This window comes from Anas platyrhynchos, chromosome Z (genome assembly GCF_047663525.1).
Source record: "Anas platyrhynchos isolate ZD024472 breed Pekin duck chromosome Z, IASCAAS_PekinDuck_T2T, whole genome shotgun sequence".
Lineage (NCBI taxonomy): Eukaryota > Metazoa > Chordata > Aves > Anseriformes > Anatidae > Anas > Anas platyrhynchos.
Window position 1 is genome coordinate 4,894,270 of NC_092621.1, and position 18,932 is coordinate 4,913,201.

At 40.3% G+C, this 18,932-nt stretch overlaps 1 protein-coding gene across 1 annotated transcript in view; it reads left to right on the forward strand.

Annotated features, from left to right (window-relative positions):
- Nucleotides 1–18,932, forward strand: part of RIT2 (Ras like without CAAX 2) — a 206,237-nt gene that overhangs the window by 89,782 nt on the left and 97,523 nt on the right. Inside the window, exon 3 of the mRNA XM_038171239.2 lies at nt 449–522. Coding sequence (XP_038027167.1) covers nt 449–522 — 74 coding nt within the window. The remainder of the gene's footprint in view (nt 1–448; nt 523–18,932) is intronic.

The following is an 18,932-nucleotide window of genomic DNA, read 5'->3' on the forward strand; positions in this document are numbered from 1 at the left end:
TGACCTAGAAGCCCTCTTCAGTCACAGGGAAACTCAGTAATATATACAAAGTTTACCTTGAAAATTTTTAATGGACAAGCTCTGTCCATTAGTGTGATAGTGGTAAGAAAAAAAAAACAGCCTTGTGCCTTGCACTAGCACAAAGCCTCTGAAGCTTTGTGACTTAGGCAACACCTATGGCCTATCTTTTTCAACATGCGCAAATTTACTGGTACAGTATTTTGAGGTAGTACAGTAGAAAAGACTAGGTTGCTCACTAACATTTTTTAGTGATGGTAGGATTTCAGAAGGGCTCTTTGTGACTCAAAAGAAAGCAAAGTTAGGTCAGACTGGAGAGCTTTTGGAAATCCTACTCCAAGCTAGCAATGCTTTCCTTTCTCCAAGCTAGCAATATTTTCCTTTCACTGAACCACTCCTATGCTTAGTTGTACTGTGCTGTGTTTTTCAGAGGATGCCTACAAAACTCAAGTCCGAATTGATGATGAACCAGCCTATTTGGATATTCTAGACACTGCTGGACAGGTAAGTAGTCTCCAAATGTAAACCTATCTATCAGAGATAAAACCAAAGATTTTAACCTCAGATATGTGGGTCACAGAACTAGAAACAAGCCTCCCTATTCAAACATAAAGGGATCAGTGGTAGAATAACACTGAGGAATTAATAAAGGAGATTAAACAAGTGCTTCAGTGGTACAGTATAACTTCAAAAGCTGACCATAAAAGACAGAAAAATGTAATAAAATAAAAGCTAAAAAGCTGTTTGTTTCTTTTTCTCTTGTATGCAGACACATCTATCGCAATCATGAAATGAATAAAAAATATATGTATTTGCATATAAAAAATATATGTATATGTATATAAAAGCACAGAAAAAAAATATATGTATTATGTTTAGTCTTGTAAACTTATGTTTAGTCTTGTAAAACTTCATGTGTTAGTGATGTCCTGTGTTAGCCTTTTAAATAGTTCACTGTCTACATCTACTTCAATCTACTCTTAAATTAAAAAAATATATGTATTTTTTTCTGTGCTTTTAATCACTGCTTTTCTACATACTATAAGAATCTTCTGCTGTACTTGTAAATCAAGTGTTTTGTTACCATTCTTTTCCTCCCTATACTATGTTTGAATGTCAAATACTTACCTGCAACAAAAATTTTCACATCAAAGGAAGTCACAGTGTACATAAAACTTGTATGTACGAGTATCAGCAAAGGAATTAAATTTTTCACATACACTAAGGCCAAAGGAGGGGTTAAATTAAAGAAATTTTTCAGCCTGACTTACTTCATCTCCTTTCCATCTCAAAACTTTTTTATTGTTTAAGCAAAACATTGCAGCTGTTTGATCTTTTACTGAGGTATGTGACAGGTTTTGTTTGAAGGCTTTGATAGTTTCATGAGTTTCTGTAGTATATGTGCACCTTGTACAGGAATGAATCAGTCAACAAGGACAATAAATCCTTAAAAAATGATTTAGGAAGTAAAAGCCTTAAAACCTTGATCTTTACTTCCCAAACTTCTGAGTGCACCTTAGCTCTGCACTGCTAATGGTCAGAAATGCAGTGTGCTACCAGGAATTAGAATTAGAGTTATATAAGGCTGAAAGTAGTTCAGAGGGATTGCGGTTGGAGTTTTACATGTGAAAGAAATATAGGCCAATTTCAAAGTGAACTCAACCCAGTTTCAGGAATCAAAAGATGCCCTGAATTATTCTTTTTTGACCCAAAATTTTACAGTCCCAGCAGTTAACCAGTGACTGTCTTGCTGCTGATTCTCCTGTGAAAGTGTTTGATTTCTGAGAAAAGTTAAGCTAGATTTCAAGGGAAGTCTCCAAAGCTACAAATTTAATTGACCTACAATCCATCATTAAAATAAAGTCAAGACGTTTTCCATGCATCATAATCCTAGCATAGTTTCAGCAATGATTTGGCTGGGGGTAGGGTGGGAATATCACAGTTATTACTCATTAATATGTGTGAAAATATCTGTTGTTTTGATGGATAAGGGGAAGCAACATTTTCTTTACTCACTCAGAAGGTCTGAGCCTAGTAACTTCAGCCCTATATTGCAATCGGTATGCCATTACTAGAGGAATTACATCTCCAGCTGTTTAGTCTTGTAAAACTTCATGTGTTAGTGATGTCCTGTGTTAGCCTCTTAAATAGTTCACTGTCTACATCTACTTCAATCTACTCTTAAATTCATCTTAGTCTCGTTTTGTATAGTTAACATGATAAAAAGTAAAATACTTTCTTACCCAGAGGTGAAGAGGGTTGAAGATTCAGAGTTTATGCACACAGTGTATTTCTAATGGAAGGAGGATCAAAATTCAGAATTTCCTCTTTATAGTGTGTTCCCAATTTGCTGTTTTTCTGTTTGCTTGTTTGCTTTTTTTTTGCCTGTGTTTAGTCAGAGAAAGTGCAGTAGTTAGACTCTGCAAAGCACAGAAGAGGCAGTAGGCATAGAACAGTAGGCAGTAGGCACTGTGCTCCTAGTCATAGACCTGTGCAGAGGTGAGCTACCTAGTACCATATTTGCATGTGTCATTCAAATATCATTTATATAAAGGAAACCACCTTAAATTCAAAGCAAAATATGGATAACGAATGAACTGAACCAAAAAGGGATAATGTGCCTACTGGCACATTATTTTATTAGGAGTATGTTTTAAATGTAGTAAAAATACATTGTAAAAAACAAGATGAATAATTGCTTTGTCTTTTTTTTTTTTTTTTCCATTTGGTTTTGTTATAAGGACCATAAAAGTTGTGCTCTACATGAAAAAGTACAATAAGATATTCAAAATTTTGTTCTGTTCCTTTATTACTGAAACTAAGGTCACTGTTTTTTGTTTATTTGTTTGCTTGTTTGTCTGTTTTTCATTAGAACAAGTATTTTAAGAGTTATTTTATTTTCTTTCAGTTTCTTCTAAAATTAAAAATAAAATAAAATAAAATTTGAGCAACATTTTTAAATCTTCTGAAAAACTGTTTTATATTTAAGCAAAAGGAAAAATGTCCCTATACACTTAGCTTTAAGTAGCTGAAAATGCTATGTTTTCCAGCTTAAGCCAAGTTCATCTTTTGTTAGTCACATCCATTTTCTTTAGGAAAAATTCTCCAGAATATTGCACAATTTTTGTTTCTAACTTTTGATTGTATAAAAAGCCTGCACTAAGGCCTCATTTATAATTGTGTTAAGAGGAAGATTTATTGCAGATATTATGAAGATTATTAGAAATTACAGTTGTAAGGTAAATAAATAAATAAATCAGAATAATATAACCAGTGAAAGCTGATGAAAACAACAGTAGAGATAGACTGTAGAGTTTTATTCAACATTTGTTTCAGAAAGAGACCTAAATATCCATATTAGAATCCTAGAGCATGTAATGACCATATAATGAAGGAAGCAGAGATTCTGGAGCAAGCAGAGACCTGTGATGGTAGCAGCAGGCTCTTGCAGATATATCAGCCCAGGACACTGCACAGACATAGCTTTCTATTCCAAGATCTATGTTGAAGTGATAACAGAATAAGTCTGCTTTAAATCTCCCTGTTCTTCCAGTTCAGACTGTCATCACTGTCTCATTGTATCCATACTAGGAAGTTCTTCCCACTTTCCTAGGACCCTATTTTTCAGAAGCTGTCCACTCTGTGTCCTGGATTTAGCTGCTTGTCACTGCAGATGTGTTTGAATTTGTTGCCTCTCTATCTTCACTGAACAACTCCAGAATAAATCAAGGCCTAATCCAAATCTCATTGAAGTCAACAGCTAAAATAGCCTCTTTCCTCACAGGTGGCTTAATGTCACTCACTCTGAAGTTCAGACTGAAATCCAACTGTGATTTCACTGACTCGAGGTAGAGTCAAAGCACCCAGCTATGCTGCTGGTGGTGTGCTCTGGGAGTGCCATGCAGTGCTTCTGGGTGTCCTCACAGTCCTCATTAGGTACCTCATTAACAATTTTGAACCATGGTTTTAGTCACTTCAGAGGATCAAGGAGCTAAAACTGTAATTCTTCTCTGTTTGGGAAACACGAGAAATAAAGGTGGAAACAGACCAAAGTCAGTGTATGTTGTTCTAGAGAATGTATGTATGCACTAACTGAACACTTCATCACTGACCAAATAGTGCAATTTGTTAGCAATTTATCTTTTATTGCCAAGTCCACAGTTAAAAATCCGTATCTGATTTTATATCTGAAACCAGATAGAAATTTTAAATGAAAGATACAGGTCAGAACACTGAAAACCTGTGTGATGCTTCAGAAATATATTTCTGATTCTCAGCTTTCTGAAGTTAAAAAAGATTCAAAAGATGTTAAAAATGCAAACTATTAATGTTGCTTATCTAGTTACTGATCTTCCTCTTTTCATAAATGCAGGTGGACACTGTTAAATATGACAGATTTCTTCTCACAGGAAGCAGACTTATGTTCCATGGATTCTGGATATGTCATCACTGATTGTCCTGTAATACTCTTCTGAAATCTCTTTTCCACAGAACATATAGTAACAGGCATGTTCTGAATGTATGTAGGGCTAGTGTAAGTAGATATGCTTCACTAACTCCCTACCCCTGCTTTTCACTACCCATTCTGCCTGCCAGCAGGATTGCCTGTCTATGCTCGCAGCAATCGACTTCAGACAGAATAAGGTTAAGTTTACCCCAGAGAGTTCCAAGATCAGGTATTCTAAAGTAGCTGCATGTAGCCAAATTGTCACAAACAACAATTAATTAAATAGTTCCTTCCATAAGGTTTGAAAAAGTGATATGTAGCAAGAAGGAAAGTAACAAAAAATGATTTTGGTTTTCTTTTTCAGTGGCACAATTAACTATAAAAGAGATTTATCCTTAACTTCATCTTTTCTGTCCAAAGAAGCCACCAGTGATGCCTTTGGCTCCTCTTTAACTAGAAGTTCTCTTCTTGCACTAAAAGTTTTAATCTTGTATCTATGTTTCAATTAAAACAAAACCAGAAAACAAATAAACAAACAAACAAAAACAAAACAAAACAAAACAAAAACAACAAGGAGACTAAATTTAAGATTAAGCTTTAGAATTACAGAATCATTTAGATTTGAAAAGACCTCTTTAAGAGGACTTATTATTTAGTTAGCTTTTAACCCTCTGGGCTAGCTACAATTTGACATGTGGAGTAAACACTAAGACAATTGAAAATCTGCAAATGAAAGCTATTATCTACAAAGACAGCTTGAACTATCTCGTCCAGCCTTTTTCATGGCTCATTTCCTGAGACTTTCCTTTCTTATCCAATGTATCATAAACTTAATCTGCTTTTACTCAAATTTAAACATGTGGGAATGCTTTTACTTCAAGGAAATCTGTAGGTGTGAAGGGAAGGACATTTAGACATCAAGTCCTTTGTTCATTTCCTATTTCCTATTAGACGCTGACATCCCCTGATGGCTCCAATCATCCACAAAAAACCTCCACATGATTAGGGAAACCCTCTCTTCAAATATGTTGCTACTTGTGGAGCCCAATTTGAATTCCTCCTCATGAAATATACACAGCAGTTATCTCTTCTGCTGTATTATACACTGGTGACTGACACAGGAGCCTTCATTCTTGCCACAGCTTTCCTCCTAGTGGCACATTACCCAGACTCCTTATTCAGACCTCACGCTGAATGTTAAAAGAGACCAAATTCTCTTCTCTGACAAATAATCTGAAATGATCCAGTGTAGTATACGCAAACTCATTTTCAAACACAAAGCAGACACATATGCAGAAAAATGGATTTCTGTACCTGTCAGTGATACAGTATTTTTGAAGATTATTGCACCATTTTTTCCTTGTTAAAATGTGAGCTTTTTATGATAAACTTGGAGGAACAGTATATTTCCCAAGTGTAAGTCAGAGACTTGAAAAATTGTCCTTAAAATGTGATGGCATGCCATTTCAGGAAGATTTTCCTTTGTCTGGAGGTGTGTGCACATGAATTCATTTTCAGGCAGACACTTTTCAACCTGACAACAGCAGCATGCTCTGTAGTGAAATCCATCTCTCAAATTGCTGGCAAATCACGGGACATGTTTATCCTGCCAACCTTCAGGACTATGATTTTTGCCCCCTGCTTCAAGCTTTGAAGAGGAACTGTATTAGTCCCAAGAGCCCTTCAGATAAACACACTTTCTCAGACTAAACACTGTAGTCCGATGACTCACTCAAGCTGTTATCTAAGATCCTTCTGCTTATTATCTAAACATGTTTCTCTGTAATCCTAAATCAATGGAAGTTGAATTTCAAACTGCACTCCTGTAGCTTATCTCAAGGAAATGAAAAATGCCTTTTTGGCAGTATTATATTTTAATGGTCCTTTACAACATGTTATTTTAAGGGGAAAATAATTTTAGTGCACTTTCTGCTAGGAATAGAGTAAGTAAATGTAATCCATTTTATTTTTAAAGCACAGTTGTAGTAAACTAAATAGTAACCATTAACACAGTGTATTAGGTGAAGAACATTAATTTTATTTTCTTCATGTGTTTTTGTTTCATAGGCTGATGATGACATACTCAAAAAGTCAAACCACAGTAGCTGAAAAATTGGTGAAGTCCTTCTAAGACAAGCTGTTCTGTATTTTCTAGGGAGAACTAAGTTCTCTCCCATGACCAAGTCATTTGATTTGTGAATGGACAGATTTTGGAGCAACATTAATTTGGCACAGATAGTGAGTGAAAAATAAAGGTTCCAGTAAATCATAGATGAAATTGTAGGTCTGACTCCAATTTCCTTCAAATTCTGGGCAAAATATTTTTTGAATTCAGTCAGAAAATATCTAGTCATGTACTCTCTCAAAAAAAAAAAAGTATATAAGTTTAGCAAGAGCAGAAGGCAACTAGAAACTAAGATTCCCAATTTTCTTTCCCATTCCTGAATTAATCATGGTGTAATAAAGGATGAATCAGTTTGTATTTACAGGTCTGTGTTATCTTTCTTGTAAACAGGTGTAACAACATTTTGTAGCATTTAAGGTGAGCATCAGGTTTAAATGAGTCTAGTGATACAGACTTCTGCTCCTCACTACCATTCTACTTCACTGAAGTTAATGCAAGTGGTTCCTTGTTACAGGTGGAGGAGTACTTTCTATGCCTGTCTTTCATTTTTCAATAAACTCTTCCCTCCCTCCGTCTTCTTTTTCTTCCTTTAAATACTAGCTTATTTTCCAAAATACATAAATAGCAGTATTGCCTCGTGTTTGATTTATAACTTTTCATATATATATATATAAAGAAGAAAATATGCTGTTACAAATTCTGATAAAGGAAGCAAAATCATTTTTTTCTTCTTTCCACATCTTTCTTTATAATATTTTTTGTTTGTTTGTTTGCTTGTTTTTTTTTTTTTTTTTGTATGTTTGTTTGTTTGTTTGTTTTATTCATTTATTTTATTTATTGTATTCTGGTGTATACTGAATGGAAAACACCTGCATAAGCGCATCCTGTGTGAATGAACTTCATCCAGGTCCTCCACAAGACTGTGATTATGTAAATTTGCCTTTCTTCTAGCACTTCATACTGTTTTTCATACCTTTTCTTTCCACTGTTTAATGGCATTGGAGCCCCTGGAAGTTACTTCTGGCAGACATTGAACATGCGTGTCCTCATTTCTTTATATATATGCAACTGTCCTGGATAATATCATTAGGAATTCCATTTTACAGAGGTTTGCCTGTCAAAATCCAGTTGTTCCAAAGTAGCTTTACACAGACCCGATGATTACAGCAGACAGAAAACTCTTTTCTGTCTGTACCAGTTTTCACAAAATTCACATTAAAAAGGTATTTCCATGAATAAAAACTTGGCTTGCACACTAAGAAAACAAGCCTGTATAACAGCACAGTGTGGTGCCATTTGACCCCAAAATAATAAATGATCAAGACAAGGGTCTCTTGCAGAGCAGGGTGTCCAGGCTTCTCAGGAAAAATGGATTGTTCCAAAGAACAATAACATGACAAGATTTGTTTGTTTCTGTAGCTGCTGGATATGCCACCAGTACACTGAATGGTGGCATCTCCAGAAAAAAAAAAATATATATAAAAAAAAAATGACAGAGCAAAATTTACACATTTCTTATACAAATCATCCAAACCTTTGAACTGCAAAACTGCATGAGATATCTGGCAAAAAGAGGTTTTCTGAACAGATAATTTCCATCTCAATCTCTCAGGAGGGGGCTGGAAAAGCCTAAAAATGAAAGCCACCACCTACATCTCTAGTTTCAATAGCTTTGCCATAGAACCTAGAAGTGGCATCTCCCCTCCACCAAATATATATATATAAATATAAATATAATTAATAATAATAATAATAATAATAAAGAAAAATACAAAAAAAAAAAAAAAAAGAGGAAGAGAAAAAGTAAATCTTAGTAAATTTTCAGTTCTAATTCAGTTGTATGTCACTTCTCTTTTACATTCTAAGGGATTCTGTCCAGTTTCTTAAAAGAGTACATTAAGAACGACATAGTAATTCAATAAAAATATGGAACATTTTGTGTTTTATTTTTTAAACTGTATATATATTTCTGTATATTTTTCTTGCTTGTCCAGCAAGCTTATTTTTTTTTTTTTAATTATTATTATTATTATTATTATTAGTTGTGCTTGCTTTTATTTTGTGCCTAATGGCTGAGGATAACAGATTGTTCTGTAGATGCCACTGGACTTCCATGTCACTACCAGAGCAGCAAAGCAAGCTTTCTTTTTAAGAAGACAAAATCCAATAGCTTATCAACAGCTGTATCAGCTGTGCCTGCGTAAGGAATCAGATCTTATTTCTTAACTACAGTGAGGTAGATAAACACTGAAGTGAACCAAAGTAGTCAGACTACACTAACTTTCAGAACTGTAGATGTGTTTTATCCTTTTGTTCGACAGTTGGGGCATCTCTCAGGAGCTACTCAGCATCTTTCAGGACCTATTGGTATAACCAGGATGCCTGATGACTACAGCTTTGATGCTCTGCCTTTATCTTTACAGCTTTTTTTCTAAAGAAATTAAAAATACCGTCCCATTTTATAATCAGACCCAGATATTGCAGATATAAAAATGGAACTTGGTATCATCTACCCCAATAGAAGTGACTTAGTTAAACTATTCTCTACTTACTTTGAAGCCTAGATATAGTAGTACTGGATCTGGATGAAATCTTGAATGTATGAAGTACATGTAAAAAGTCCATAAAAAGTTAGACATTAGCCTGAATTGTTAGAAAATAATTTGAATTGGTCCTACTGAATGTTCTTACACATTCATTAAAAATGTCTATGTTGTGAAAAGAAGCTTCCCACCAAAGCCTGTTTTTTTTTTTTCCTATCAAATGTATAAGAGGTAGAGTACTTAGGCATCCAAGGAGCTACCTATTCTCCTCTTGTGCCCTTTCTGAAAACAGTGCTTTGCACATCACACAGCTAACCTTTTCTATATTCTCTTTGAGAATATTGAAAACTATTACCCTATAGCATTGCACCTGGTAGAAAATACTTGTATACATCTTTGCAGTGTCTGTTAGGAACACCGTCAGTGTCTTCCATACATATGTCAGTGTCTTCCATACATACAAAAAATACATACAACAGTAAAAACAGAAAAAACAACAACAACAACAACAAAAAACAGAAAGCTTAATAGTATTGTAATCTCTGGCAGAAAATAGTTGTATGAAAAGACTGATATTTAGAGAGAGTCTTAACACACAGCAGTAATAAAAAATCCCATGGCATATGAATCCCAGAATCCCAGAAGAACCCCAAAATCCTAGAACTGTAGGGGTTGGAAGGGACCTCGAAAGATCGTCGGGTCCAACTCCCCTGCCAAAGCAGGTTCCTCAGAGCAGGCTGCCCAGGTAGGCATCCAGACAGGCCTTGAATATCTCCAGAGACTCCACAACCTCCCTAGGCAGCCTGTTCCAATGCTCCATCACTCTCACCATGAAGAAGTTCTTTTGCATGTCAGTGCGGAACTTCCTGTGCTCTAACTTGCAGCCATTGCCCCTTGTCCTATCCCCACAAACCACTGAGAAGAGGTTGGCTACATCCTTCTGTCCCCCACCCCTCAGATATTGATATACACTGAGGAGATCCCCTCTCAGTCTTCTCTTCTCCAGGCTGAACAGCCCCAAGTCTCTCAGCCTTTCTTCATAGGGAAGATGCTCCAGGCCCCGTATCATCTTTGTGGCCTTCCGCTGGACTCTGTCCAGGAGTTCCCTGTCTTTCTTGTACCGGGGAGCCCAGAACTGGACACAGTACTGCAGGTGAGCTCTGACCAGGGCACAGTAGAGGGGGAGGATCACCTCCCTTGACCTGCTGGCCACGCTCCTTTTAATGCACGCCACGATCTCATTAGCCTTCTTGGCCACAAGGGCACAGTGCTGGCTCATGGTCAACCTGTCATCCACCAGGACCCCCAGGTCCTTCTCCTCAGAGCTCGTCTCCAGCAGGTTGTCCCCCAGGCTGTACTGATCACAGAATCACAGAATCACAGAATTTCTAGGTTGGAAGAGACCTCAAGATCATCGAGTCCAACCTCTGACCTAACACTAACAGTCCCCACTAAACCATATCCCTAAGCTCTACATCTAAACGTCTTTTGAAGACTTCCAGGGATGGTGACTCCACCACCTCCCTGGGCAGCCCGTTCCAGTGCCTCACAACCCTTTCAGTAAAGAAATTCTTCCTAACATCTAACCTAAAACTTCCCTGGCGTAACTTTAGCCCATTCCCCCTCGTCCTGTCACCAGGCACATGGGAGAACAGGCCAACCCCCACCTCTCTACAGCCTCCTTTAATGTACTTATACAGAGCAATAAGGTCACCCCTGAGCCTCCTCTTCTCTAGGCTGAACAAGCCCAGCTCCTTCAGCCGCTCCTCATAGGACTTGCTCTCCAGGCCCCTCACCAGCTTCGTCGCCCTTCTCTGGACCCGCTCAAGCACCTCGATGTCCTTCTTGTAGCGAGGGGCCCAAAACTGAACACAGTACTCGAGGTGCGGCCTCACCAGAGCCGAGTACAGGGGGACGATCACCTCCCTAGCCCTGCTGGTCACAGTGTTTCTGATACAAGCCAGGATGCCGTTGGCCTTCTTGGCCACCTGAGCACACTGCTGGCTCATATTCAGCCGACTGTCCACCATCACTCCCAGGTCCTTCTCTGCCTGGCAGCTCTCCAACCATTCCTCTCCCAGCCTGTAGTTCTGCTTGGGGTTATTGCGCCCCAGGTGCAGGAGCCGGCACTTGGCCTTGTTGAACTTCATACAGTTGACCTCAGCCCATCGGTGCAGCCTATCCAGATCCTCCTGCAGAGCCTTCCTACCCTCGAGCAGATCGACACACGCACCTAGCTTGGTGTCATCTGCGAACTTACTGAGGGTGCACTCAATGCCGTCATCCAGATCATTGATGAAGATGTTAAAGAGGACCGGCCCCAGCACCGAGCCCTGGGGGACGCCACTAGTGACTGGCCTCCAACTGGACTTGGCTCCATTTACCACAACTCTTTGGGCCCGGCTATCCAGCCAGTTTCTAACCCAACGAAGCGTGCGCCAGTCCAAGCCAAGAGCAGCCAGTTTCTTGAGGAGAATGCTGTGGGAGACGGTGTCAAAAGCCTTGCTGAAGTCAAGGTAGACCACATCCACAGCCTTTCCCTCGTCCACCCAGCGCGTTTCTTTGTCGTAGAAGGAGATCAGGTTCGTCAAGCAGGACCTGCCTTCCATAAACCCATGCTGGCTGGGCCTGATCGCCTGCTTGCCCTTCAAGTGCCGCATGATGACTCCCAAGAGGATCTGCTCCATGAGCTTCCCTGGTACTGAGGTCAAACTGACCGGCCTGTAGTTCCCCGGGTCTGCCCTCCGGCCCTTCTTGTAGATGGGCGTCACATTTGCTAGTCGCCAGTCAGCTGGGACCTCCCCCGATAGCCAGGACTGCTGATAAATGATGGATAGGGGCTTGGCCAGCTCCTCTGCCAGTTCTCTCAGTACCCTCGGGTGGATCCCATCCGGCCCCATCGATTTGTGCACATCCAAGTGCCGTAGCAGGTCACCAACCAGTTCTTCGTGGATGGTGAGGGCCACATCCTGCTCCCCGTCCCCTTCCACCAGTTCTGGGTACTGGGTATCCAGAGAGCAACCGGTTTTGCTGCTAAAGACTGAGGCAAAGAAGGCATTAAGCACCTCCGCCTTTTCCTCATCTCTTGTAACTAAGTTTCCCCCCGCATCCAGTAAAGGATGGAGATTCTCCCTAGTCCTCCTTTTTGTGTTGATGTATTTATAAAAGCGTTTTTTGTTATCTTTAACAGCAGTAGCCAGATTGAGCTCCAGATGAGCTTTGGCCTTCCTAATCTTGTCCCTGCACAGCCTCGCTACATCCTTATAGTCCTCCTTAGTGGCCTGCCCAATTTTCCAAAGATTATAAACCCTCTTTTTTCTCCTTAGCTCAAGCCACAATTCTCTGTTGAGCCAGGCTGGTCTTCTTCCCCGCTGGCTCATCTTTGGGCGCATGGGAATAGACCGCTCCTGCGCCATTAGGATTTGCCTCTTAAAGAGCGCCCAGCCTTTCTGGACCCCTCTGCCCTTCAGAACCGCCTCCCATGGGACTCCACCAACCAGTGTCCTGAGCAGCCCAAAGTCAGCCCTCCGGAAGTCCAATACAGTGGTTTTACTGGTTCCCTTCCTGGCCCCGCCAAGAATAGTGAACTCCACCATTTCGTGGTCACTCTGCCCAAGACTGTTCCCGACAATCACATCCTCCAGCAGTCCTTCTCTGTTTGTGAAGAGAAGGTCTAGCAGGGCACCACCCCTGGTAGGTTCACTAACCAGCTGCGTCAGGAAGCTATCTTCCACTTTCTCCAGAAACCTCCTAGACTGCTTCCTCTGGGCTGTGTTGTGCTTCCAGGATATGTCAGGGAAGTTGAAGTCCCCCACGAGTACAAGCGCCGACGATTTTGCAACTTCTGTCAGCTGCCTGTAGAACTCCTCATCCGTCTCCTCATCCTGGTTCGGCGGTCTATAGCAGACCCCGACCAGGACACTAGCCTTGTTGTCCCTGCCGATCCTAACCCAAAGGGACTCGATCTTGTCATTCCTAGCCTCGAGTTCTACAACATCGAAAGACTCTCTAATATAGAGAGCCACACCGCCACCCCTTCTGTGCTGCCTGTCCCTTCTGAAGAGCCTATAGCCAGGCATCGCAGCACTCCAGTCGTGGGACTGGTCCCACCACGTTTCCGTGATGGCAACCAAGTCGTAGCCTGCCCGCTGCACGATGACTTCCAGCTCCTCCTGTTTGTTACCCATGCTGCGTGCATTGGTGTAGATGCACTTCAGCTGGGCCATTGCCTTATCCTCCGGCCTTGCCATTGCTCCCCCTGGCACAGCCCCAACAGTCCTTGCTTCAACCCCATCCCCCTTCTTACCTAGTTTAAAGCCCTATCAATGAGCCCCGCCAGCTCCTGGCCCAGGATCCTTTTTCCCCTAGAGGATAGGGACCCGTCTACAGCCATCAGGCCAGGTGCTGAGTAAACTGCCCCATGGTCGAAAAACCCAAGATTTCTGCGTAGGCACCAGATACTTCGGGTTGTTCCTTCCCAGGTGCAGGACTCTACACTTGCTCTTATTAAATCTCATTTTTTTTCTTCCTGCCCATCTCTCCAGCCTGTCCAGGTCTTGCTGAATGGCAGCACAGCCTTCTGGCATGTCAGCCACTCCTCCCAGCTTTGTGTCATCAGCGTACTTGCTGAGGGCAGACACTATTCCCTCATCAATGTCATCGATGAAGATGTTGAACAAGACAGGACCCAGCACCAATCCGTGGGGAACACCGCTAGTCACAGGCCTCCAGCCAGACTCTGCTCCTCTGATCACCACCCTCTGAGCTCGGCCAGTGTCATGGTTCCGCAAACCCACTACAGCCAGTCAGCCAGTTCTCAACCCACCTTGCCGTCCACTCATCTATCCCACACTTTCTCAGCTTTGCTAGTAGGATGTTGTGGGAGACAGTACCAAAAGCCTTGCTAAAGTCAAGGTAGATGACATCCACCACTCCCTCCCATCCACCCAGCTGGTGATGCCATCATAGAAGGCAACGAGGTTGGTCGAGCATGACTTCCCCTTGGTGAATCCACGCTGACTACTCCTCATAACCTTCTTCTCTTCCAATTGCTTGGAGACAGCATCCAGAACAAGCTGCTCCAATACCTTTCCAGGGATAGAGGTGAGACTGACTGGCCTGTAGTTTCCCGGATCCTCCTTCCTGCCCTTCTTGAAGACTGGAGTGACACTGGCTGTTCTCCAGTCTTCAGGCACCTCACCCGTTCTCCAGGACCTTTCAAAGATGATAGAGAGTGGTTCAGCGATCACACCTGCCGGCTCCCTTAGCATATGCAGATGTATCCCATTGGGACCCATGGATTTGTGTGCATTGAGCCCGCTCAGAGGCTCCCAAACCACTCCCTCATCCACCAGGGGGGAGCCCTCCATTTCCCAGACCCTTTGTCCTATTGTCAGGCGTGAGAAGTCTCGGGGGAGTGTCCATGAAACACAGACTGAAGCAGAGAAAGCATTAAGTATCTCTGCCTTCTCTGCATCTCCCGTGACCAGGACACCCCCATCATTCAGCAAGGGACCCACATTATCCCTAGTCTTCCTCTTGCTGTTTACATACTTGAAAAAACCCTTCTTATTATCCTTTATCTCTTTTACAAGCCTCATCTCTAGGTGGGCTTTAGTGTTCCTCATCGCGTCCCTGCAGGCCCTGATAACACATCTATGCTCCTCGCAAAAGGACAGGCCCTTTTTCCACATTTCATGGATCTTCCTCTTCTTTTTGATCTTTTTTAGATCAAAAATCATTATCTTTATCTTAATCTTTACATCTTTTTTTACCCTTCCTATTTTCTCTCTAGTGGGGGCTTAAGCCCTGTCCCAGGAATGGAACAGCATCTGTGGGCATAGAAACCAGGCCAGCCCCCTTATTATAGCTCTGCCTCTTCAGGGACAGGATTATAGGGTGAAACTGGGCTAACAATAAATTGCTGAAAATATCTCAAAACATGTAACCTGCTGAAAATATCTCAAAACACATAATTTCTACTATTTCTCTCTGGTAGCATTTGGTTATTGTCATTTTACCTTCAACTGGCATAGTTTCCATATTCCACTCACTGTTATGCTGGAATATCCCATAATGTATTTCAAGGATTTATGTATTCAAGATGACACTTCTTTTCCAGGTCGTGTTTCTGTAGCAGTTGCTAACCATTGCAACTGAGAGGATGTGTGAGGTGCAGCTGCCATAGCATTTTCAAAATGTTATGCGATGCAGGGAAGGTGGTGGTATAGGTACCTCATAGCTGTTGATGTATGTTCTTCTAGTCCCAAAAATGGACTATTCTTATCTAACTTAAATTATTCACAATATGGACTTGCATGTCTGAACTAAACATCTAGATTGTTCTTACAGTTGCTGAAAAAAAAAAAATTGTTTGATGGCATAGTTCCCTCTTACCCTCAAATAAATTTTTAAAATAATTAAAACACCTTTCTGAGTTTTATTTTTTCATTGACTACGAACAGAGTCAATGCAACTGAACAAGGTACAGACATCTACATAGTAAACATGTGTAGTATGATTAAATGTTTCTTGTATCCTATTATTAAGGCTGGAGCATCTCTGTGTGGGATAGCTACCCTACATGTGAAGGTAACTTAGAGGCACTTTGTGAGCTGCTCACAGTTGAGCTGACACACATTAATATATATATTAATATATAATTCCATATAAGTCTATGTTCCAACAAGTCCCCAGAAGCTCAGTGAATGCAGTTCTTCAGGACTCTGTGGATGCCTGTCCAGTGACTGTCCCTGTGTACTTAATGTTACCTAATCATTTTACCTCCATCAGAAACAGTAGTGCAAATGCAAAGAAAAAAGAATGATAGGATCTCCTTCTTTCTGGAAGAAATGTGTAAGTTCCAAGGACACAACAATTCAGACCTTTTGTAATAGAGTCATACTAAATTTAACACTGTAAGCAATATAAAATCAATGTTTCTTTAACATAACTAATTTGCATTCATATTGGTGATGATTTATGTAGTTTCTGGGGAGCACATTACTCAGAAAAACACTGAGCTAGATTTCAGTGGCACAGCTGATTAAATATGAAAGTCTTTAAAAAAACTACCTGGCAGCTTGTTTGCTTCTTTTCTTCTCCCCCTCTTCAGAGTCTTAGTTCAGGTTGTATCTCTGGTGATGAGTAGGGCACAGGGGAAGAGAGAGAAATAGCTGTGTAGTGGAATTTTTAAGGTAAGCAAACTTATTACGGAAGTCATCTTGAGAGAATACATACGCAAGCCAGAATATCATTTACAGTCATTTATCAGAGCAATGGGGTGTCTGATTCTGTAGCCTTCTGCTTCACTTCTGCAAAGCTGCACAAGCCTCACTGGGGAAGAAGGCAACTCTGCAATCACTGTGTAAGCTTACAAGAGCTTGTTTGAATCCCTGGCGAGTCCTTGCTTGCAGCTGCAGTCAATACCTTTTTGCTAGTGAGTTGTTGTCTTTTTTTTTTTTTTTTTTTTCCCTGCTGTTTACTAAAATGCAATTACCGAGCTATTAATTCTTCCCCTTTACCATTTATGATGCATTTGTGTTAAAAGGTGAAAATAGGCTTTATTCTTTCTTGCATACCAATGAGGAAGGGGGAGAAGTGTTACATGGTGCATGATAAACCAAATGCAGTTGGAGGTTTTTGAGAGAGTTAACAATGGAGATTGCTTCAATGCATGCATATAACAGAAAATTACTAAGGTGTTTATGCCTAAGAGAGAAACCATTAGCATTAATATGAAAGTAAAAAACAGTTCTCTGAGTTAGGGACTATAGCACTGAGGCATTTTTACTGACATTGTGGAGAACTGATATGGTGATTTTCTCCATATTTTGGGGTGAATGAAAAGTAGATATCATTTCCCAGGTGATGGATTACATATTTTCATTACTGGATATGACAAACCATCTTTGGAATAGCAGGATTAATAAAGTTAACAAAAGCACAGTTGCAGAAACCTGGCAAATATATCATCACCTAAGGGCAGGAGGGCAATTAGAGTGTGAACATTGGGAACATCAGTGCAGAGAAGCTACTTCTGGAAGGAGGGACTCACTGCCAACACAGGTTATTTAGTAGTTCCTTAGCGACAAAGAAGGTCACAGTGTGGTGCTATTTTATTTATTTATTTATATATATATTTTTTTTTGAAGTCATGAGTTACTTTATAAGAATGTTGTTCTCAGTTGTCTAATTTATTTATTTATTTATTTATCTTTACTTATTTTCTTCTACCTGCATAATATATTTTAATCTTACTTTATAAGCCAGCCATGATACAGAGCAGTATTTGTATACAGAACAGTAAATGAATACAACATTTTCTCCCAATAGACAATGGGGCAGTGCAGTAGTGTTCCATCAGTGTGAAAGGTGTGAAGGGACATATCTACCTGCCTTTCGTGAGACTTAATCCTGTAGTCCTGTCTGTGACTATGAGCAATGCCAGATACTATCAGAAGTATCATAACTGGAAAGAGAAGGGAAACCTAAATGTTTAAGCCCATATACGGTAAAAGACATGAATTCACAAGTGATGAAATGAGATTGTGTTCCACAATGATTCAAAGAAGTCAGTAATCAAACAAACTTAATAAACCGGCAATTCTTAAAAAGGGTGAAAATTTAGACATACCAACATGAATTCTCAGACTCATTTGAATGAAGATGAGACTATTCTCTGCATAATCAAATCTGGCATAGCAATTCATATATTAAGAAATTTTGTTTTTGTTTTTCCAGCAAAAAATCTGCAAAGATTCGGGATGCAGGATTCTGTGTTGCATGTTCAGCGTGCCTAGTTGTGTTTCTTAAATTTTCAACCATCCATTCAGCTGACTCACTCGCTTCAGACTATCTTCTTGCCTATTGACAAAGTCTTGAGGTGTTCCCTGTCATTTAGTCTACCTGGATGAGTACAGAGTGTACATTGACCCCTGGAAAATATCAAATAATGTATTTGTTACAAAACTTGAAAATCATACCTATATCTTCCAGCAAAGATCACCTGTTATGAATATTATTCTTCCTGTTTCCCTCTCCAGGTAAATTAATTACCATAAACAGGGAGAGGAGTGGCCAGATAAATAAGCATTGATTTCAATAGGGTTGCTGTTGGTTTTCTTCCATATTACGAATTGATTTCAGTATCTATCTTAGCATTTTATTGGCCATTCCTCAAGTTAAGAAAAGGTTACTGATTTTGTACAATGTGGAGTTCATGATATTGCCTTGGAAGTATGTCAGCTTAAGTTCAGAAAGACATTAATCTGCTAGGAACATGGGCAGCATCTTTTATGTTATCTTTATACTGTTCCCATCATCTCTGATGTGCGTTTTGTCCCCAGTACAAATTCACAGAAGGAAAGGGATGTTGCTGTTTTATAACAGAGGCAAGGATTCCTTCCTGTAATTATAAGCCATGAGACTCTGACTGATCATTAATCAGGGGACTGATTATAATAATAATCCACTTACACTGAAGGTTTATGGGCTAATTCTCATTTATACTAATCCCATTTTGAACTGCTCCTGGATCATTACTATAGCAGGGAAAAAAGTCATAAGAGAGGTTTTGGTACACAACCAGAACAATGTAGAATTGATGCAGATCAGTCCCCATCCTCCAGTCCAGCCAGAGCCCCTCCATTTTCTTTGGTTTGAGTTTGAGCTGTTATCCAATTCCCTTCCTTCTTCCCAGTGATGTGACAGATGGTTTGCGCTGGCACAGGTGACCAAGTACCACCTGCTGCAGACTTCTTCTGTGTTTGTTTGTTTGTTTGTTTGTTTTCTGTGCAAC